At 50.3% G+C, this 22734-nt stretch overlaps 1 protein-coding gene across 3 annotated transcripts in view; it reads left to right on the top strand.

The window, feature by feature from the left end:
* PKNOX1 (PBX/knotted 1 homeobox 1) overlaps positions 1-9325 on the top strand; it is a 44793-nt gene extending 35468 nt beyond the window's left edge. For all 3 annotated transcript variants that reach the window (XM_061167504.1, XM_061167503.1, XM_061167505.1), the window contains 3 exons: positions 3315-3391; positions 5478-5650; positions 6332-9325. In XM_061167504.1, the coding sequence (XP_061023487.1) occupies positions 3315-3391; positions 5478-5650; positions 6332-6540 (459 nt within the window). In that variant the 3' untranslated portion in view covers positions 6541-9325. The remainder of the gene's footprint in view (positions 1-3314; positions 3392-5477; positions 5651-6331) is intronic.
* Positions 9326-22734: the final 13409 nt, after the last annotated feature.

The raw sequence follows: 22734 nt of genomic DNA, 5'->3' as shown, positions 1-22734 counted from the left end.
CAAAACCTTGCAAAATGGTTATGTTTTATATATGTTATGGGCTTCCCTGGTGGCTCAGACTGTAAAGAATCTACCTGCAATGTGGGAGACCCAGGTTCGATCGCTGGGTTGGGAAGATCCCCTGGAGAAGAGAATGGCAACCTATTCCAGTATTCTTGTTTGGAGAATTCCATGGGCAGAGTTACAGTCCATGGGGTCACAAAGAGTCAGACATGACTGAGCAACTAACACTTTCAACACTTTATGTATGTTGGATTTGAAAGGGAGGTGAGGAGTTGAGCTTGTGGGCAGAGTGGTCGGCAGATGGGCTATTGACTGTGAAGTGGAGCTTGGTCTGTTGATTTCATGGGAAGACTTGTTCATGAGCCACCCAAGCTCCAGTCCTCACGCCCCTGACTCAGGAGAGGGGGTGACCCCGAGTAGTTTTCAGGGATGACAGTGGTATAGCTGCTGGGTTGGGAAGGACAGGCTGACCTTCAGGGGGAGGGGGCGGTGGAAGGGGGTAGAGGTAGGAAAGTGCTCACCCATTGAGTTACAGCCTGTCCAGGTGGAGGAGAGGGGCGGGGGCTTGTTGGCAGATTCGGAGGCTGCCTCTGGCATCCAGAGGGGCGGGAGGCCAGGAAGGCCGGCAGGAAGCCCCTCTCCATCAGGCATGTCCATCCACGAGGTTTTCCTTCCACAGTCCTGCCCGGGGCTGCTCCTGAGCTGAGCCGGTGGGCCCAGACCTGCCCCTTGGCATCACGACCGTCATCACCCCCTGCAGCCACATCCTCTGTGCCTGCCTCCTTGCCTCTGCCCGGTGCACCGTGGTGCCCTCAGATCTCCACAGTCCTTTCCCCCCCAGAGGTGCCCGCCGCCTGGGCTAAGGCCAAGGTTGTTCCTTGGCATCTTCTTTGTCCTCCCTCGACTGGGAGCCCCAAGGCCAGTGCCCGATTGTCGCCTCGTGTCCCCTTGGGGCTTGGCCCCGGTCACTGCTAAGCCTCTTACCTCTGCCTGGAGTCAGGCTCTGCATGCTGGGCCCCAGCGGGAGGGGGCAGCTCACGCACACATGTGGAAGGAGAACACTGTTGTCTGCCACAGTACAGCCTCATCTGGAGGTTGGTCCTAGAGAGAGTCAGAAGGAAATAGAGATTTCATGGCTAGAATGTCACAGTGATGTTCATTATAATAATGGGGAATGAGGTGGTGTGTGAATCAGGACCCATGGATTTGATGGAAGGTCGTGCACTAGTTAACACAATGAACGAGGGCCCAAAGCACTAGGAAGCTTAGGTACCTGGTGAGAAAGCAGATCGTACATGTTTCTAAATGTACTGTGATTATTACAGCTAGTGAATACGTCTATAATATAGTGATTGGACTATTACACACATAATGGAATTAAGTTTTTTCCTGTTGTTTCCTTTAATGTATTAATCATTTCTAAAATAGACCTTGCTCATAGGCTCATTTTAAAATGCCAATTTTTTTCCCGTGTAAACATTTTCTATGTCTTCTTGCCCTGTTTCCTGTAAATATTATCCTCCCTTTGTGGTTTTCCTCACACTCTAGGCAGAAGTTGTTACTTTTGTTTTTTTCCTGGTTTGTGTACTTGCTTCCTGTCACCTTTTTATTTTATGAGCTTTTTAGAGGACAAGAACAATATTTCTGTTCCCAGAAGCTCTCATTTGGCTCCGTGTGTGCGCCTCTGTGGAATGAAAGTGAGTTACTGTCAGTGTGAGGCATTGGAGCACTGCTGAGATGAATCTGCTGCTGTTCCGTTGTCCCCAAGACACACGGTGACTTTCCCAGCACAGGATGCTCACTTAAGAACTGAAACACACTCCCACCTCCTCCTTTATGGGTGCTGCCCACTCTCTGGGGTCCTGGTCGGTGCAAAATGAGGGACTTGAGTGCATGTAGGCTTCAGAGGAGATGTCTCTTTGGTCCCCCATGCGGAGGATAGTCACCTCTGGACACGTTATTCCTGTAGATAGAAACTGCCTTCCTTTGGTGCTTCTGTGAATTTTGACACAAGCACATCACACTTGTCAGATGTTGCGATTTCTGCGAGTTGGATGTTGGTGGCAGCTCAGCGTGCGTCAGATCTGCCGGTGCTGCTCCTGCGGCATGTGCTCACTCTGTGTCTCTGGGTCATGTTTCGGTCATTCTCGCAATATTTATTTCAAACTCTTTTGTCATTACTGTGTTTGTTACGATGATCTGTGCTCAGTCATTTTTGATGTGACTTTTGTGAAAAGATCATGACTTGCTGAGAACTCAGATGATAATTATTTTTAGCAATAAAGTTTCTTTTAATTAAGGTGTGTACTTTTTTTGGACAAAAATGCTTATTACACACTTATTGGACTACAGTATAGTGTAAACAAAACTTATATACCTTTGTGGAAGCAGAACAATTTGTGACGCACTTTGTTGCAATATTCAGTTTAATGAGGTAGTGTGGGACTGAACCTGCAGTATTTCCCAGATGTGTCTGCATTTACGTCTGGTTTAATTCTGTTTTTTCTAAGTGACATATCTCAGTCATCCATGAAAGAAAGAAGAAATAGCAGACACACCTTCCCCAGCCCCCAGCTGAGTTCTCTGCCGACAACACTCGTTAGCCTAGCAGACGCTGTAAGGTGACCACAGTGCATCCCCGTCCAGTTCATGCTCATAGTTCCCATGACAGAACGTGTCACCTGGACGTGATGGCCTGGGGCAGCCTGTCCAGGCCGCTTCCTGCTGCCTCCTGTCCCACCAGCCCAGGTTGGGGAGGGTGTGCCCTGCCCTGCTCGGGCTCCTCGTCTGTGAGTGTGCAGAAGCAGTGGATTCCTGTGTAGGATGTGCATGGGTGATCACATTATCTGTCGTGCTGTGGGTCAAAACACAGCCATTTATCTGCTTTAAATGGATACAGTTTATGGTTCTGAAATGACACCTGTGAAGCTGATAGAAAAACCATAAGTTGTATCGGGTGCTTAGAGAGCACCTCTGGGCAGAGCCCCCAGAGTCCCTCCACTTCCAATGCTCTTACCTTCATCTCTTCCCTTCCCCGTGGCCTTTGAGCCAGACTCCCGTCTGGACGACACCTCTGCCTGGGCTTCCACCAGCTGCTGCAACACCTGTGTTCTTGGGCAGCTGGGAGAAAGGCTTCATTCTGTTTTAGGCATTTCTGGGAAAAAATATAAGACTAAAGTTAAGTTTTAGCTAAAAGCACTGTTCACACCAGTTTTTACTAACAATTATTTGTGTGCTTCTGTTTTACCAGGATGGTCTTGAGTTCCTTTTTAAAAACTAAAGTTCACAGTGACACTCCTTTTTATTTTCAGCATCCGTACCCGACGGAAGATGAGAAAAAACAGATTGCTGCTCAGACAAACTTGACACTACTCCAAGTTAACAACTGGTAAGATGCACCCACTTTCTGAAACTGTGCTGTCAACAGCACACCTGGAAATCCTGACATCAGTGAACAGTACAGTTTGGGTGAATTACGTGAGCATTCCTCTGTTACCAGAGTCTGGAATTGGCGGCAGGACACTTAAGCATAAATCTCACACACTTTCACCTGAGTTTTGTGACCGATGCCCAAGGACTTTTCCCTATGATCTACTCGCTCAATCAAAAATGCGTTTCTCCAGGGCCTCCCCCCCAACCCCCCTTAAACCATGATGTTTTGTGGACGAGTTTCCCTGGGCCGTGGACAGCTGAGGTGAGTTCACCTGATCACTGGTGGCCCCCACCCCGCTCCCTCCTTTTGAGACCCTGTATCCTTTCAACAGTGATGTGGGGAGGCAGCCCCCCAGCTGGCCGGCCACAGTGGTCCTGCCCCACAGCAGGCCCAAGGGGCCCTGAGAAGGAAACGTGTACTTCAGAGAGGAAGCAGCCTGTTGTGGCTCTGGTGTCACGTGCCACTGTGGACACTTGGACCCTGACCGTGTGTTTCCCTTAAATTAGAGGCAGTGATGTCACCAAGTGGCGCTGGGGTCTAAATGTGCACTTGCATCGTGCTTTCCGTCGTTGGCCTCATTTTTTACTTATTATTTTACGTATCATTCAGACGTAGGAAATTATTTCAGCTTAATAACATTGGCATGCATAAAAGGAGACACAGTGTCTACCACTTGTAAGCATTGTTATATTTTCATTTTAACTGTTGAAATTTGAAGGTCAGGTTGACTCCAATATAAACAATAAAAATTTTCCATTTTGTGCAGTTATACATGCCGGAGGTATGCTTTGGCACTGCATTAAGTATTTCTACTATCTTGCCTTTGAGCTATTGTTTTTGACTTAAGTGGCAATTATAAGCCATGGTGTTTGGATTATTTCCTGTTGGATCTTTTAAACAGAGTGTTAACAAAAGTTGAAAAGTTTTGAGTGTTTTGTTGCTGTGAGTTTTGTCGCATCTTTTTCTGTCATAGTCTCCATTGTCTTCACGGCATCCTGTTTAGAAGCTGTGTTTTGGTTCAGTGACTGACGGATGGGTGAGGGACGGAGGACAGAGCGATGTCTCTGAATGTGCTGATGGTGGCTTGTCAGCCTCTTCACCTGTGGGCCCCTGCCATTCCTAACTTGCTCCTCTGTGCTATTAACAGAATTGTCTTTTCTAGAAGGTTTGACCTCAGCTTTTCATTTTAAAATTAGTAACAATTTAATACGTGTCTTTTATAAATTCTAAAATTTCTGAAGTCTTCTTGTGGCTATTTTTAACCTTTTGTGACTTTCTTTCTTTTTACATTTGCAAAAATTGTATTTTGGAGTGAATTTGGGCACACCCATCATTAGCTCATGCCTGTACCTCGTAGCAGCTTTGACAGAGAAGGACAGACAGAGATGGCAGCGGGCTTCCCTCCCAGGTCATGCTGGGGTCTGTGGTGCACCGAGGGGCTGTTGTGACCCTTCAGTCCGGCTCACACTCAGCCGCAGGGACCAGAGATGGTCTCTGAATGAAGCTCTGTGGTGTCAGCCTGTTCACGTCTATCATTAGAATATGTCCTCGGGCAATTGGAGATGTTTTTGAATGTTAGTATTTCACAGTTAGGCAGCCTCAGAGCTGGACATCTGTCCACACTCAAGGCCTGACCGGGTGGGCTCTCAGAGACGCACCGCCTGCGGGCCGCGGACATCGGAGGCTGCAGGGTGCCTGGTTCTGCTGCTCTAACCTGCCGCTTCCTTAGAGAAGGGCATGTCACATCCCCAGTTTGAACAGCGTCATCTGTGTCATCATGAATACCCAATTCACAGACGTGAATAAATCAGAGTGGAGAAAAGACATTGTGGGACAGTCTGTCTTTATTCAAGTGAATTACTCTAAAAACAGCCCTGTTCTCTGGAAGTTTAGATGAGATGCTTGGTGTTATTCTTAAGCCCTTCTTACAGCAGGGAATACGTGGTCACATTCATGTGGTTTGTGAAGCAAACCTGGCCTGTCGTTGAGGCCACGGGGCCCTTGGAAAGGCCATTTTGACATGAGTATTTCCTTCACGCAGGTTCATCAACGCGAGAAGACGAATCCTACAGCCGATGTTGGATTCTAGTTGCTCAGAAACTCCAAAAACAAAGAAAAAAACTGCTCAGAACAGACCCGTCCAGAGGTTTTGGCCCGACTCCATCGCCTCGGGAGCAGCACAGCCAGCTGCCAGTGAGCTGACTGTGTCTGAAGGTGGGCACCGGGCTGGGCGACCCCGTCTTGCGGGTGCGGGTGAGGCGGTAAGCCGAGGGCACACAACAGTCTTGCTGCATCTGACCATGAGGACAGTGCTGGTCCAGGTGCCTGGGAGAGCGGGGTGTGCGGCCAGACCCCCAAGGTCACCCCCGCCTCTTTCTGCCCCTCCTGCGTCAGTGCAGGGTGTGTGTGTGTCATGTGCCCACCGCCTGGTATTTCACCCTCTGTGTCCCTTCAGGCTTCATCCAGCTGTGTGGTTTTCTGGCGCAGAGCCTTCACGGCCCAGCGCCTCTCGTCCATGTCCCGCTCGCGGGTACCTGGCAGTCCCCACTCCCCCGCTGTTGGGCTGGAGCACAAGGAGCGTGTGTTCCAGGCATTCACTTTCCCTCGCAGACGGGCCTGCCGTCCTCTGGCCTCCGTCTCCCCACGCCTGCCTGTCCTCTGTGGCCTCTCCCCTGTGTCCTGGGTCCCTTGTCCTCGGTGTGACGCTTGCGTTCCACCCCAGGCGTCTTTCCCCTTTACCATCCTGACCCTCAGACCCTCTCTAGACAGAGAGCTGAGCTTTGCAGGGTCTGGGACGATCTTAGAGACAGTCCTTAAATCCCTGTGGATGGTCCCAGAAACACAGTCGGGGGTCTCTGAACCCCGATGGCCTGGTGACGCCGCCTTGTGCCGCAGGAGCCGTCGTGACCATCACCGCGCCCGTGAGCATGAACGTGGACAGCCTGCAGTCCCTGTCGTCGGACGGGGCCACGCTGGCGGTGCAGCAGGTGATGATGGCTGAGCAGAGCGAGGACGACTCAGTGGACAGCACGGGGGACGGCGGGGCGGCGCTGGCGCCCGGCCACCTGGGTGGGCTGGTCCTGAACAGCGACTCCCTGCAGTAGGCCCGCCGCCCAGCCCCACTTTTTATAGTTTGCACAGCAAACATTTTACACAGTTTTATTTCTAATATGTTTTATATGTAGGCATAGAAGAGTGCACTTTTGTATTTCATAGTAAGCTTCCAGGGCGTCTTTGCCGGTGCAGCGACTTCTTCTTTCAAGGTGTGTGTGTGCGTGTGTGTGCACGTGTGTGTGTGTGTGCGCGCGTGTGTTTTTAAGGAGATTCTTTAAAGGTTTAACGCTAAAAATGTGATGAATGACAAACACCTCCCCTCTGCCCCATGAGCCCCTAATTAGATTAAGGACTAGTGCTGCCATTTTCTGAACAATTATGCAGTTTTAATTTCGTTCTGTGGTTAAGGCAGGTCTCAGGGGGCTGGTTTACTTGTCAGCCCCGGGATTAGGAAGAAGCCTCTGCACCTGGAGACCGCCCGTGCGAGGCGGACGACAGCACAATAAACCGCGTGTGACCTGTGGTGAATGTTTGGCGACTCAAATGTGGTTCCGTTCTCATGTTCCGTGAGCCTGTGTCCTTTGCTATATATGAAAAGAAACTCCTATTTTTACCTTGCTGGAATTATTGGATAAAAAGCTATTTTTATAAATTCCTTATGAATTGGATTATGACTATGTCAAGGGTAAATTCTAGAGGAGAAACAGTACACGCTTATTGACTAGCTCAATTTGGAATGTTCTGAATTGGCCAAATTTGATGAACCTGCCCCCAGTTAGCTAGCAGTCTGGTTCTCTGCTCTCCCAGGGTAGTAATTCACATTTTCTACTATAAAAGAAACATCTATTTAATGAAATTTTGGTATCTTCAAATTTTAGTCAATATATTGCTTAGATTGTAATTTACACTTGATCTAAATGTTCATCTCAAGGTATTTACTCAGTAGGGCTTAGGTAAGTTAAGAAGTGGTAGCCAGTGGTCAGTTTAAAGCTTTTGCTGACTATTTCCATCTAATTTAAGTTTGACCACGGTTAAGTGGTGATGTGCCATGTTAGCTGGGCATTGTCTTAGGAGCTTTTGGTCAGCGTATGTTATACATAGAACGTGTGTCATATACTACTATCAAGCGTCCATCCTGTTGGCTCAGGGCAGGCAAAGAGCAGACCCTCGGCTTTGTTACACGGTTAGTGCGTGTCCACTGCAGGACGGACAGGAACCAGCAGGGCCTGGAGGTGGGGCGGCGGCTCGTCATCACTCGGTCGGTGGTTCTTCCCCTGACTTGATCACATCACGTCTGGATAACGGTGGGACTTTGGCTCCTGGTGACCAGACGGACCACAGAGCAGACTGGGTTTGTTTCCCTGGGTTTGGATTTGCATCCGCCTGTTTCCTTTCAAGTGAGGCTTTTTCTCAGCGAGGAAACAGGACCTGGTTTCACAGAAGATGTCTCTGCATCACCATCAGTGGGACACCTGAAGCCCTGAAGGACAGTCTAATGGTCGTCAGTTCCTGAAAAGCAGCAACAGTGATTGGTTGTGGACCAAGGCTACCCAGGGGTGTTTTGAGCAAGTGCAGATTTTTTTCTGGAACTGACTTTTTCTTCCCAAATTATTAATAATTAAAGGTAGTCATGGGAGAGTACTTCCTGGATAACTTAGAAGGAAGCAAGAAATACAGAGGAATTTCTTTTAAAATATTTCAGGAGATTTAAAAGAAAAACTTGACTCTCTTTTGGGGGAGAAAATAACATTTTAAAGCAGCTATTGTGTTCCTTTTAAACAATTTTATATATTTTAAGTCACATCTTTTAAACTATACCAGTTTGAAAGATTGTTTTAAGTCCAACAAAGTTAGGATTTAAGACGAGACCCTGTGGAAGCTGGCCAGCCACCTCCTCCCTCCCTCACCTCCCTCCGTCCCTCTGACCTCAGGTTCAGGTTGGTGACCACGACCTGTGGTCACTCCAGGTCAGTTTCCCCAAGCAGAAATCCTGTTCCCTGGAGCTGGGGACATGGGGCCACATCAGGGCCGTGTTGGGGTCCGGCAGTCAGTGCCTGGGGTCGCAGTCCTTGCTCCCCGCAGCTGAAGTCTGCATCCTGGTCCCTATATTCAGAGGACTAGGATAAAGATCATTCGAGAATGGGCTCCATGCATGCACCTGGGCTCCATGCTGCTCTTCTCATGAGTAACTAATGGGATCTTAACCCAACAGGCAGGCTATTTTGGTTCATAAGCCACTGTCTGGGGCATTGGTAGTTAGCTGGCACCTAATAAAGACCCATTTCCCAGCCCCTGGGGTTTTTAGAGCATTTGAGAGAGCACAACCCTGCTGAGCTCTCATCTTAAAGGAATTTGCTCTTGTTAAATTCCTTTCCCTGAAGGATGGTTTTGACTGTGTCTTGCAACCCAGGTTGAGAGTGTCGTGTTACCTGCTGCTCAGCTCTTGAGCGGGTAGCAGATGGCTGGGCCACGTCTAGCCACACTCCAGCTGCCGCAGTAACACAGCTTTCATGTTCTGATTCCAGAAATGAAGCAGTGTAAGTGTTTGTCCAGCGTGCAACCTAAGGTGGGCCACGGCCCCAGCTCGCTCAAAGACCACAGGGCCCTGATGCTGGAGCCACCGTGGCCCGGGTCCCAGGGTTCTCCACATAATCCTAGTTAGGGACAGGAAAAAACCCCAGCCACCCTCCCCTAATTTAGTTCTGTCTGGTCTGTGAACTGACAATCTTTAAATGTGAATGCTGTAACAATGTTTTCTTGGATTGTTGTCTTTGAAAGGGATTTTTGTGAAGCAACTGATTTATCAAAGCAAAAAAATTAAAAACAGAAACATGCTTATGGACGTTTTATTTTCTAAAACTCATGTCACCACAGATGCTTTTCCATTTTAAGGACAACATTCAGATGTTGACATGTTTGCTGGTGACACTTGGGGTTTGTCGTGACCCCCAGAGATTCTAATAAATTAGGATTGCACCACCCTGGAGCACTCAGGCCCATTTGCATCTTCGAGTGTTTTCTGAGTTTCTTGAGGTAGTCACTGGTCTTCCAGGAAAAAAAAATGGAAAGCTTCAGTTTGTTTTTTATTGTAGTATTATTCTGATAATAATGAGAAGAAAACAATTCATCAGTAAGGTCTTACCTTTTGTAGTTCCTAATGTGAAATTTCCTGCCAAGAAATTCTTGGTTGCACTGAAGAGTCCATTAAACCACTGTCAGAGAGTTTTAACTGCCAAACTGTTTATACACAGAGGCTAAGGTTTATATGTAGAGGCTAAGGTTTATGCATAGAGGCTTAAGTCTGCAAACTAAAGTATTTTTTTTAAGTGCATGTAAAATTGTGGACCTGGCTGGAGTGAGGAATGACAGTGGTGAAGTATGTTGTTTTAAGACATGGTTCTTGTCGATTTGACAGAAGACAGTCACCCTATTCTGTCTCCAACTCCTTTAGGTCAGAGGGGAGAGGGTGAGCGTGAAATTTCACCTGGCGAGACCTTGGTCAAGCCTTCAACCCCTCTAGGCTTCAAGTGCTTCATTCATAACAAGAAGAAGTTGGTTTATAAGATTATAATACTTGACTAATAATATTCTCTCAAAAGAGAAACGAGTAAATAACAATCTGGGGATTGCCCCAGTGGTTAAGGATCCGCCTGCCAATGCAGGGGACCTGGGATGGATCCCTGGTTCAGGAAGATTGCTCATGGCGAGGAGCAGCTAAGCGCATGTGCCCAGAGCCCATGCTGCAACAGGACGCGCTGTGATGAGAAACCTGCGCACCACAGCTGTCCATAGAGAAAGCCCGCACAGCGACAAAGACCCAGCACGGCCAAAAATAAATGTTTTTAAAAAGCAATGACCTGGCAAATCCTGAACAGAACTGTATTTGGGCCAGATGTTCAGTGTTTTGCATTCTGTTGTATCTATCATGCAGATGTCCTAAATAATGTATATTACGTTTAGCCCACGTGCTATGCTCTATACCCTCTAAGAAGAAATTCTTAGCACAAATTATTTTTGCCATTTTACAGACAGACCCTCTTATTTTCACTAAGACCTAAGATCTCCGTACCATTTTTTCCCCGTTATTTTTATTAGTTGGAGGCTAATTTACAATATTGTAGTGGTTTTTGCCATACATTGACATGAATCAGCCATGGATTTTCATGTGTTCCCCATCCCAATCCCACCTCCCGCCTCCCTCCCCATCCCATCCCTCTGGGTCTTCCCAGTGCACCAGCCCCAGGCACTTGTCTCATGCATCCAATCTAGACTGGCGATCTGTTTCACACATGATAATATACATGTTTCGATGCTGTTCTCTCAGATCATCCCACCCTCGCCTTCTCCCACAGAGTCCAAAAGTCTGTTCTATACATCTGTGTCTCTTTTTCTGTTTTGCATATAGGGTTATCGTTACCATCTTTCTAAATTCCGTATATATGCGTTAGTATACTGTATTGGTGTTTATCTTTCTGGCTTACTTCGGTACCATTTTTAAACTAAAATTCGTCAAACAGTAGAGCTATCGCTTAATGACAATGAATGCCGGCCTAGGGGGCAGGCGTCTCAGCCTACGGCCAGCTTCCAGTGACCACTCTGCTCATCACACTGACCCCCAGGCCCAGGTCTGGCCTCTGCAAAGCAGGGTCCGGTCTGTCTCATCTCTAATTGGTCTAAAAATAACTAGTTAGTGTTTCTTACCTAAATGATTTGGTGAGTAATTTACATACAAATGGTACTGAGGCATTGTCTCATACAAGTGTTCCCACTTTTTATATCACTGTTGAAACAACCCAAAACTGGGGCCTGGAGGGAATCCCTGGGGGTCCTTGTGCCTTCACTGGGGCAGTGCCTTCACTGCCCAGGGTCCAGACTCCATCCCTGGTCAGGGAACTAAAATCGCACAAGCCACACCAGGTGAAGCCAAAAAATTAAATAAATGGAGGAGAAAAGATACATTTATAAAAAAATGCAATCTGTAAAAGTCAGTGATGGGTTTAATATACAGGGATAAAGCAGGAATTCTTTTATTCCAGTATCTCTGAAAAGGAACATTTTAATGAAATTAGTGGCTTTAGTTGCTTATACATCTTTAGAAAATGGTTGGTAGAAAAAAATTGGGTATATTTTAAAAATACTTTGCTTCGTGTTAACTCAGTTTTCTTCCAGTATTAACACCACAATCAGTCCATGTCAGAAATAAGAGGTGAAGCCCTCAGTAGTGTATGCTCTCTGAGTGTAGACCTGAGTTTTCCAGCCAGAGAGTTCTGTTGGCAGGAGGATGGCCATAGAGCTGGAGGAAATGTTGCAGGAAGTGAAGCCAGAGGGGAGAGTTTAGAGGAGGAGCTGAGCGTGGAGGACACTGGATGGGAACCAGGGCGGCTTTGATCAGAGCAGCCTCACGGTAGTGTAGTGAGGCCAGGGCCAAGCCAGATGCAGGGGTCCTGGGGTTGGTGTGTGAAGCCAGCAGAAGGTAACGTGGGAGCTGATCATAGTTACTCAGGGTGAAGAAGACCTACGAGACACATGTGAGTCTTCGGTGGAGGCCCTGGGAGATGCAGCCACATCAGGAGAAGGAGAGCCTGGACTGTGAACAGGCGACAATCTGGGAGGAAGCCTTCTCCCCCTCTTTTTTAATGCTAAAGCTGGCAAGGAGTTCACATTTAGGGTTAAGGGAGAATTGTTGGAAATCAGGAGAAAATGGCAGAGGATCTTAATAGTCCCCTGAAAAGAAAAGCCACGCGGCCAACAAGTACATGAAGATGTCTGGGCCTTGGCCTCATCGGAGGCACACACATGGAGACCCTTTATCCGGCCCTACTGTTAGCGGGGGGCCCTACTGTTGGCTGCTGCTGGTTGGAGTATTGCTGGGGCGGTTGTCACGGAACCAAGCGGTCCCCAAGGAGATGAAGATGGGCTCTGTGGTCCTACAGGCTCCACCAGAAGGCTCCTACAGGGTCATGTGGGACCTACAGTGATGCACGCGGGTGCTATCCGTGGCAGCGAGAATCAAGAAGCCCCCGGGGGTCCCTGCCGAGTGGAGCGGCCGTGCAGTTGATGGATGCAGGAATGGACAATGGGTGGCAGGCGGATACTCTCAGGTCTGGTTCTGAGGATGGGTGGTTTTCTCTTTGCTGATTCTCATGACTCCTGACCAAATGCCGGATGCTTTCTATAGAACAACAGACCAAAGCCAAGAGTCCTGGGCCCCGGAAGTGGACGCACCCTCCAGTTGGCCCGCAGTGTGGGGCTGAGTCCGTCTGCTGAGCCGACAAGCTGGGTGTGGGGTTTAGTTTCAGCGTGGCTTTCATGGCCTTCAGATTCCTCCTGCCAGAAGGTCTCCCTCCGTGTTCCTGCCCTGCCTCCAGTTTTCAGTCGGCCCTGTGCACCCATCCCCACCCTGGGGTGGGGGGTGTCTCTGCTCTCGTCCCCCCACCTCAGGTGGAGGCAGATGTTCTGTTCGTGAGCAAGTCCTGTGTCCTGGGCCTCCAGGGTCAGCCTGGCCAGCGGTCTGGTCTCTCATGCCTCTGCCGCAGACCCTGCCGTGTATCGGGGTGGGGGCCTGGGGCCCTTGTGCCTGGGCCTGAAATGTTACCCACTCCTGCCCAGAAGCAGCAGTCTTCACCCAGGTTGCCTGGGGTGGGGGGCCAGTTTCCTCCCCCATTAGATTAAGGTTTTTGCTTCAAAGGAAGGAAGGGTTTGAGTGGTGGGTGGGGTTGCATGCCGGCTCACCCTGGGGGTTGGGGGGCCTCTCCAGTCCCATCCTGCCCTGCCCTGCACACCTGTGAGATGATGCTCACCCCCGAGTTGAGGGCGGGGATGGTCCTCAAAGGCCAGGCTGCCCAAGTCTGTGCCCCACCCCCACCTGACTTGGAGGGGCTTGTCCCTCTTCAGAATTCAGTCACCTGGTCGCCTCGCAGCCTCAGCTCTATGAGCTCAAGAAGAGTTAAAGATCTTGTAGATCCTCCACTTTTCCTCGTTGATAGGCTGTGAGTAGTGTTCTCGTGGCTTCTACATCCGAAATGGAAGTGAGCCACAAAACATGTACTGAAAACAAGATTTTAAGGGTCAGTTTGAGGGGAGAAAAAGGAAGTAGAACCAGACCCATTTCACCATCCCATTTAGGTAAATGAGGAATGTAGAAAATGCTATTTTTCAAGGATTGTACCTTTCCAAAGGTGCACACCCCAGGAAGGATGTCCAGGTGGGAGGGCATTAGGAGTGAGTGGGTCCTGAGGACCAGCCAAGTCTCAGATGAGGTGGGGCCTTGTCCAAATTGAGGGGGGTGGGCAGCATGCACAGCAAGCTCTTTGCACCAGAGGCCAGGAATTAAATGTGAGAATCGAGAAGGGGAAAAACGATGCTAGAAATCGTTTTTATTCAGCATTGAAGGGGCTGTCTGATGATCTCCGCCTTACTGTTGCGTGACCTAAAGCCGTTAGATCCTGGCTTTCTGCACTGAGCTGTTCCTCTTTGCAGCTGTGGGGTCTCAGCAGGTGAGTTTCCCAGTGGACACAATGGTATTTCCAGGTCCTGAAGCTCTTGGGGAACTTCGTCTTCCAAGCAGGTCGCCCTCTCTGGGAACCCGGTGAGGTCTGGTGCCATCTTGACGTCAGGATAGGAGGCAACGGTTGTGTCGCTAGGGTCCGAGGTCAGAACAAACATGGCTTTCGTCCTCCTGGAAATCTACCTCTCAGGACATACGCCCTTGGGTCCCAGCCGCCATGTTGTAAGGAAGCCCAGGCGACACGCAGTGGTTCCAGGCACCGCATCTGCTTCCCAACACACATGAGCAGGGGTTGCTGCAGACGCTGGCAGCTGTGCCCTGAGTCGGGCTGGCTGCTGGACATGGGAAGTGTGAGCAGATGGACATCCGCATTGCCTGATGCCACTGGGGGGTACCCACCTGAGTGGCCTTTGCCCCTGTGCTCTGCCGTGCCGTGCCCTCACGGGGCCTCCTCTCCACCGTATCGGGCACCATGGACCCAAGAGAAGAGCGAGTCATGTTAATCTTGATGCTGGCTCTGGATCCAGTCACTAGCCTTCCCCGATGTTGGTGCTGGGCCCCAGAAAGGCACCAAAAGGGCTGGGGTGCCCATGACCCATCTTGCCAGGCACCTCGCTCCTCCAGCAGACACCTGCCTCATCCAGGGTGTGAAGCTTACCTTTGACCCTGCGGTGCCATCTTGAGCCTGACTAGGCCACGGGGGACATGCCACAAGGTGGCTCTGCCTCCCGCCCCCTCTCTCTCCCGACTTGGTAACTCACCCCTCACCTGTCAAGAGTGTACCTGGCCACGCACTGCCTTCACTGAGGCTGCAGGAGGCCCAGTGCTGCCTGAGATGCTGGTGATCTGACAGAGGTCGCAGATGGGCAGGGGACTTCCACACCAGCCACCCGGGCAGCACAGTGATGGAGGCTGGGTGTGCTACGCAGGGCAGGGCAAGTATGCTCCTGCAGGACACAGTGGGCCAGGCGGGAACCCACCAGGCCGCCTCCACGGAGGGACCGACCACCCTCTGACTCAGCTCTGAACCTGCTCCCCCGGCCCCTCCCCTGACTTGGAGAGCTTTTCCCACCCCAGGGCCTTTGCACCGGCTGTGCCTTCAGCCTGCTGGGCCCTTACTGGGCAGTCCCGCCCATCTGTTGGGATATGCGGCCGTTCTGCCCCCTGGGGCTCTTCAACCCTTTCTTTGATTTTCCTTTCTGTGTGAAATTGTGGTTAAGTACACATATCATAACATTTACCATGAGTGCACAATTTATTTCATTTCCCGTCACCCTGACTCTGCCCCTGGCCCCCACTATTCTCACTTCCCATCTCTGGGAAGCTGACTCCTTCAGGGGCCTCTGTGAGTGGGACCTTCCGGTGTTTGTCCTTCGGTGACCAGCTTACTTCACTTGGCATCACGTCCTGCAGGCTCATCCGTGTGCTGGGATGTTCCTTTTCAAGTCTAAATTCTCCTCCATGTGTGCACACTGTACTTTTTATCTGTCCTCTGTTGGTCTCTAGCCCTCTCCAGGTGTTTTATTTCTTGTATGACTCCTCCCACGAGCAAGGAAGCCCCAGTACCTGATCCCTGCTGGGAGCTCAGTGCTACCTGGTGCAGGAGGGAGCATTTTAAGGCCCTTGCTGCCAGGCCACCTTCTCCAGGGATTGTCCGAGTTTGATTTCCCCTGCTCTGGAGCTGGCAGAGGCCCGCCCCCGGGAAGGGGGCGTGCATGCCCAGCACCCCTCACTGCTGCTTCTCTCTTGATACTGACTAATTTGGTAGATAAATCATGTTAGTCTGCACACCTCTGCGTCCATGTGGAGGCATGTGAGCCACACCAGTTTTCTAAGGAATGAAGCACTGCAGTGGTTCAGTTGCTCAGTTGTGTCCAACTCCTTGCAGCCCTATGGATAGCAGGATGCCAGGCTTCCCTGTCCATCACTGTCTCCCAGAGTCTGCTCAAACTCATGTCCACTGAATTTATGATGCCATCCAACCATCTCATCCTCTGTCGTCCCCTTTTCTTCCTGCCTTCAATCTTTCCCATCAGGGTCTTTTCCAATTAGTTGGCTCTTTGCATCAGGTGGCCCAAGTATTGGTGCTTCAGCTTCAGCATCAGTCCTTCCAGTGAATATTTGGGAAGGTATTTCTGCTGAAGACGGTATTTCCATGTTAATAGGGGCAGGAGTCCTCCCAATCCCTCCCAGACTGACACGGAGGACAGCTGCTTCCTTCTCTGACTGGCTCGGCTCCAGGAAGTGTGCGTTCTCCTGGAACCCACCCTGCGCTCAGCTGTGACATAGAACGCGGGCAGGATGGAAACCCAGCCATCCCTGGCAGTGGTGGTGGAAGGGATGCGCCACCTCAGGGCTTCTGCCATGACCCCCACAGCCCGGGGCTTGTTCAGAAGGGGGACCACCTGGGGATCCAACTGACAGGAAGCTGGAGGCCGGCTCGGACTGGCCGCCCACCCACAGTGGGTCACACCAGGGATGGGGAGGCAGTCATGCTGCTGCCACCTGCGGGTGGGGCAGCGCTGCCCTCTGCATGCCAGCCAGACCCTGTGGAGAAGCTCCACATCCCCCCTCCCTCCTGGTGGCCCAGGCCCTGGTCCTGGTCAGGGCGGCGAGTCTCTTCTCCAAGCATGTCGGGGCCTGCACCTAGCTGCCTGGGTTGGTGGGAGAGTGACTGCTGCTCTGGTCCAGAGGGTGGGAGGTGGACTTGGATTCCCCCCAGGATGTGAGTCATGAGATGAGGCAACCACAGCCCAGGGAGACCCCTTCCTGCTGGGTACCGCCAAGCGTGACCCATGTCCACCACCCCAGCAGGGAATGCCCATCAGCTGTGTGGAATGACCATGGGTTTGGACCCAAGGTATTACACCAGCTTGCCCTCTGGGCCACCAGTGTCCTAAGCCAGCTGTCTGTCATTTGGGGTTTCATTTTAAAGGGTTGCTGGGGTGAAGGTGTGGCAGAGACTCAAACCAGCACCCTAGTTTTTTCTTCCTTAGGACTTCTTTGGAACAACACCCCTATTTTAAGCTGAGCCTGTGGCCACTGAATAAAGATTCCACTTCCCAGCCTCCCCTGCAGCTGAAATTGGCCATGTTCCCACATTCAGGTCAGGGGGCAGGGCAGCCTCCCGTGCTGACTACTACCAGCTGTGCCCAGTGTGAGAGTTTGGAGCAGAGATGGTGGGCCTAGAGAACATACCCTCTGCTTAACCTAGTGGGTCCCCAGCACAGGGCTGTGTCCCAGGTCTGCCTCGAGAAAGGATAGTGATGGACTAATTCACCATTTTTCCAGTTTGCACAAAGGCACTGTGGCATTGTCAAGCTGTGTGTCCTCAGGCCTGTGTCTGGTAGGGGGATTGCCTTTTTCAAATTCCCCCAAAGTTGCACTGTTGTGTTGGCAGATGGATCAACCAATAGGCTCCAAGTGGAAGTGTGACAAAGGGAAAAGGGCACCCTTCTTTATCCCCTTCTCCCTGCTCACTGGAACCTACACATAATGGCTGGTGCATTAGCAGCCCTCTGGGATCATGAGGTAGAAGCCTGTGTTGCGATTGCAAGAGTGGCAAGTTAGAAAGATGTTGGGTTTCTGCTGATGATGGAACTGCTGGCCTCTGCACTGTGATTCGGTGAGAGAGAAAGAAACTCCTCTAACTTGAATGGAGCCATTGTCATCTGGGGTTTCTATCACTTGCAGGAGAACTGAATTATAGCTGATACACAAGAGTCTTGAACCAGCTTCCTTGTGGCTCAGAGAGAAGAATCTACCCACAATGTGGGAGATCTGGGTTTGATCCCTAGGTCAGGAAGATCCCCTGGAAAAGAGAATGCAACCCACTCCAGTATTCTTGTCTAGAGAATCCCATGGACTGTAGCCTGCCAGGCTCCTCTGTCCATGGGATCCCAAAGAATTGGACATAAATGAGTGACTAACTTTTTCACTTTCACAGAGAGTCTTGATGCTCATTAGCATATTGAAGGCTCTGAGAAGTCCTGCAGAAAGAAACTTCACTGTTTCCCCAGTGCTAGCAAACAGTCAACCACAGAGCTCTTTCATCAGCCATCTCTTCACCCCTGAGGACTCCCTTTGTTCACAGGAACAGTGATTGGAGGTGACAGCTCCACACAAATTATGCTGTTAGCAATTATGTCAAAGCATGCTTTCTAAAGAACTTAATCCATGCTGATTGGTTGGAGACCCTCTGGGTTCCTGGGATCCCATTTCTCAATAATGGGTGGAAGAGGGAAACAGTCTTAGGAATAGATACAGGGAGGTTCAGGCTCTCAACTGAGTATTAAAAATCTGTTCTCAAATAACTAGCTTTTGGAACTGCTCCCAGAAGAGTTTAGATCCAGTCCCATCGCACATTGATGGGTTGATGTAAGTCTCAAGGGTGTGCAAGTCCTGGGAAACGAGTGCATGTGAGCACAGAGCCACGTCACACGAGGCAGAGCCTGGAGAAGGGGGAGACAGGGAAGAGGATCAAGGGAGAGGGGTGGTGCTATTACCATGCTGAGACTTACCGTGACAGTGGGGGCACCTGATCCCGTTTGACTTGATTCCATACCTGTAGTGTTGATCTCATCTCCTTCTTATAGACTGGAAATCAGGGCAACCTGCCCAAGGACCCTGCAGTCAGCATTCCAACCCGGCCTGAACTGGGTCCTGACCCTGCTTTCTGTCAGACCCAATGTGTGTCAGGGTGGAGCTGTCCCAACACTGGGAGGCTGTGTCGGGGGCTGTCAGGGGCTGAGTCCCCTCCAAATCCACGCTGAAGTCCTAACCCAGCACCTCAGAATGTGACCTTATCTGGAATAAGGTTGTTCTAGATGCAGTTAATTAAGATGAGGTCATTAGATTAGCCCTAACGTAATGACCTGGCTCCTTATAAAAGGGGGTGACATGGAAAGAGACACATACAGAGGGAGGACACTGTTTGAAGATGGAGCTGGAGGTCAAAGCAATGCTTCTACACCCCAAGCAACCTCAAGAATTGCCAGCAGACCTCCAGAAGCTAGGAGAGCCAGGGACAGACCCTCCCCCTAGCCTCCAGAAGGAATCTGCTGCCCACACCCCAGCCTTGGCCCCCTTCCTCCAGAGCTGCCCCCTCCTCCTGCCTAAGCACTCCTGTGAGCAGCCCACACCCAGAATATCAGCAGCTTACACAACAGAGGGGTGAGTTTCTTTCTGTCTGGTAGAAGCACAGAGGTTAAGTCATGAGACCTAAACTGAAGGAATATAGATGAAATGCTGAGAACAGTGGCCAGTTCATAATGGTGATCCGTAAGGATCAGCCTCTGTGTTCAGAAATGTTCATGTCTGGGCTTCCCTGGAGGCTCAAGTGGTAAAGAATCCGCCTGCCAATGCAGGAGACACAAATTTGATCCTGATCCGGGAAGATCCCATATGCCACGGGGCAGCTCAGCCCGTGTGTTGCAACTACTGAGCCTGTGCCCTAGAGCCGCAATTACTGAAGGCTGCACCCAGAGGCCTAGAGGCCATTCTCTGCAACAAGAGAAGCCAGCACAGTGAGAGGCCTGCACACCACAACTAGAGAGGAGCCCTCGCTCTCCACAACTAAAGAAAAGCCCTAATGGCAATGAAGACCCAGCACAGCCAAACATAAATAAAATTGTTTTTTTTAAAAAGTTAGTGGCGGCACCAAGGGTCACAACGAAGTACTGGAGACAAAAGCCCATCAGTGTGGGTGCGCAAAGCCGCCGGATGGAAAACGACAGGGATGCGGATGAGCCGGGGCAGCACCTGTCAACACCGCCGATCTCGGAAGTGCAGAGCTGAGCGGAGAAGGACGGCTGTACCACGACACGTATGACACTGCAATGCTGTCTAGGGACACACGCATGTGCCGTGAGAGGGCACAGGCAGGGCTCCGGCTCCCTCTGTGAGGGTTTCTTTCTTCAGTGGGGTGGTTATTCTTTCCATCTTTTTGTATGTCTGAAGTATTTTATTAAAAGCAGCAGAATATTGAGGACCTTCCTGGTGGTCCAGTGGCTAAGACTCCCTGCTCCCAGTGCAGGGGGTCCAGATTCAATCCCTGGTCAGGAAACTAGATCCCACATGCTGTGACTAAGACCTGGGGCAGCCAAAAAAAAAAAAAATTTTTTTTTAATTATTTGTTAAAAAACTCAACATTCAGAAAAAGAAGATCATGACATCTGGTCCCATCACTTCATGGCAAATAGGGAAACAATGGAAATAGTGAGAGACTTTATTTTTGGGGGGCTCCAAAATCACTGCATATGGTGACTGCAACCATGAAATTAAAAGATGCTTACTCCTTGGAAAGAAAGTTATGACCAACTTAGACAGCATATTAAAAAGCAGAGACATTACTTTGACAACAAAGGTCTGTCTAGTGAAGTCTATGGTTTTTCCAGTAGTCATGTATGGATGTGAGAGTTGGACCCTAAAGAAATCTGAGCGCCGAAGAATTGATGCTTTTGAACTGTGGTGTTGGAGAAGACTCTTGAGAGTCTCTTGGACTGCAAGGAGATCCAACCAGTCCATCCTAAAGGAAATCAGTCCTGAATATACATTGGTAAGACTGATGCTGAAGCTGGAACTCCAATACTTTGGCCACCTGATGTGAAGAACTGACTTCTTGGAAACGACCCTGATGCTGGGAAAGATTGAAGGCAGGAGGAGAAGGGGACGACAGAGGATGAGATGGATGGCATCACTGACTCGATGGACATGAGTTTGAGCAAGCTCCAGGAGTTGGTGAAGGACAGAGAAGCCTGGTGTGCTGCAGTGGGGTCGCAAAGAGTCAGACACGAGTGAGCAACTGAACTGAACTGATTTGTTAAAAAAGGGACTTTCTTGGGGGTCCGGTGGTTAAGAATCTGCCTTGCAATGAAGGGGATGCAGGTTTGATCCCTGGTGGGAAAGCTAACAAGCTCTTCTGCTGAGAAAAAAGCCACAACTAGAGAGTCTGAGTGTGGCAATGAATAATCTGCATGATGGAACGTAGATCCTACATGCTGCAACTAAGACTTAATGCAGCCAAATAAATAAATAAATTTTTAAAAAGTCAGCAGAATATTGTGTTGAGTGAAAGAAGTGAAACACCCAACTATATCCTGATGATTCCACTGACAGGAACCTGCGCTCGTCTTGGGATTGCAGAAACAAAGGATCACTGATGGGGACAGAAAGCAACGGACCGTCATCCCCCCGCAGCCAGGGAGTCACAGGGCTGTGCTCCCTGGAAAGACACGGGGTGGGGCCTCCTGCCTCTCCTGGCTTCCCAGGTCCCTGGCGGTGTTCCTTGGCATGTGGCCGCGTCCGCCTCCTGTCCGTGTCTCAGACCTCCCCTTGCTTCTCCTGTAGCTGGGCCCTTGTTTCTCGGTACGTGAAGGCGTTTAGGCCTGTCTGGGTGACCTGGGTGACCTGGGATCCCCCGTGCATCTCGAGCCTCAATCTGTTTGCATCTGCAAACACTTCCACCTGGGGATTTGCAAATGCTTCCACCTTGGGATCTGAAAATGCTTCCACCTGGGGATCTGCAAACACTTCCACCTGGGGACTGACAAACACTTCCACCTGGGAACATTCTCGGGTTCCAGGATCAGGACCTTGCATCTCTGGGGCACATTATTTGTCCTACCCGTTCTGTTGAAAAACACTTTTAAAAAATGTTTTGCTGTTCTCAGTCAAATCATCCATGAGCCACCCCCAAGGTCGGAGATCATCTCCCGCCAGCTCTGGGTGGTCCCGGGGCCTGGTTGGGAAAACCTCTGCCTGCCGGCCTGTCTCTGGGCCCGAACAGCCTCGGGGGGGATGGTGGTGTGACCTTCTTGTGGCTCTGGGAGACCCCAGGCTGCAGAACACATGGTCCTCTAGTCTTGGAGACAAGTAGTTGATGACTAAGGGACCAGCCGCTCCCACAAGGCATACCCCGCTGTACCCGGGATCCTCCCTGAGGAGCGAAGCTATGTCCACAACAGGAAGCCTTTCCCAGAAACCGCGATGCTCCGAGAGGCAGCCCCCCGGAGATGGCGGGAGGGAAGGAGGCAGCTGGGACGGGGCGGGGCAGGGGGCAGCTGTGAGCCCCCGCCACAAAGCTCCCGAGGGACAATGGCATTGCCCACCAGGCCGTGCCCTCCGTGAGGAAGAGTGTTTCTTCACCAAAAGAAGAGCCACACAAAAGAAGGAAGCTGGACCCCGGACTCCCTCGAGGTACAACAATTAATTCAAGGTGGACCAATGAACTAAAGGTAAAAGCTACAATGATAAACTCTTAGAAGAAAATATGACCTCGGATTTGGCAGCGGGTTCTTAGATATAATACCAAAGCAAAAAAGATAAATTGGACTTCATCACAAACAAAACACTGCTGGGACTTCCCTGGGGGTCCAGTGGTTAAGACTCCAGGCTTCCAATGCATGGGTCATGGGTTCAATCCCTGGTCAGGGAACTGAGATCCCTCATGCCGCAGGGGGAGGCCAAATAAACCAAAAACAAACAGAACAACAAAATACTGTTGTGCTCCAAAGGTCCCTATCAAGAAAGGGGAAAAGATACATCACAGAATGGGAGACAATGTTTGCAAATCACAGGTCTGATAAGGGCCTGGTATGCAGAACAGGCGAAGAACTTCTACAACCGAACAGAAGACAACCCAACTTCGAAGTGGGCGAGGGACTTGAACAGACACTCCTCCAAAGACGATACACAAATGACCAAAAAAGCACGTGAAAAGATGCTCAACATCTGTTAG

This window comes from Dama dama, chromosome 19 (assembly GCF_033118175.1).
Source record: "Dama dama isolate Ldn47 chromosome 19, ASM3311817v1, whole genome shotgun sequence".
Taxonomy (NCBI): Eukaryota; Metazoa; Chordata; class Mammalia; order Artiodactyla; family Cervidae; genus Dama; species Dama dama.
Note: the sequence above shows the minus strand (reverse complement) of the source record. Positions and strands in the feature narration are given on the sequence as shown.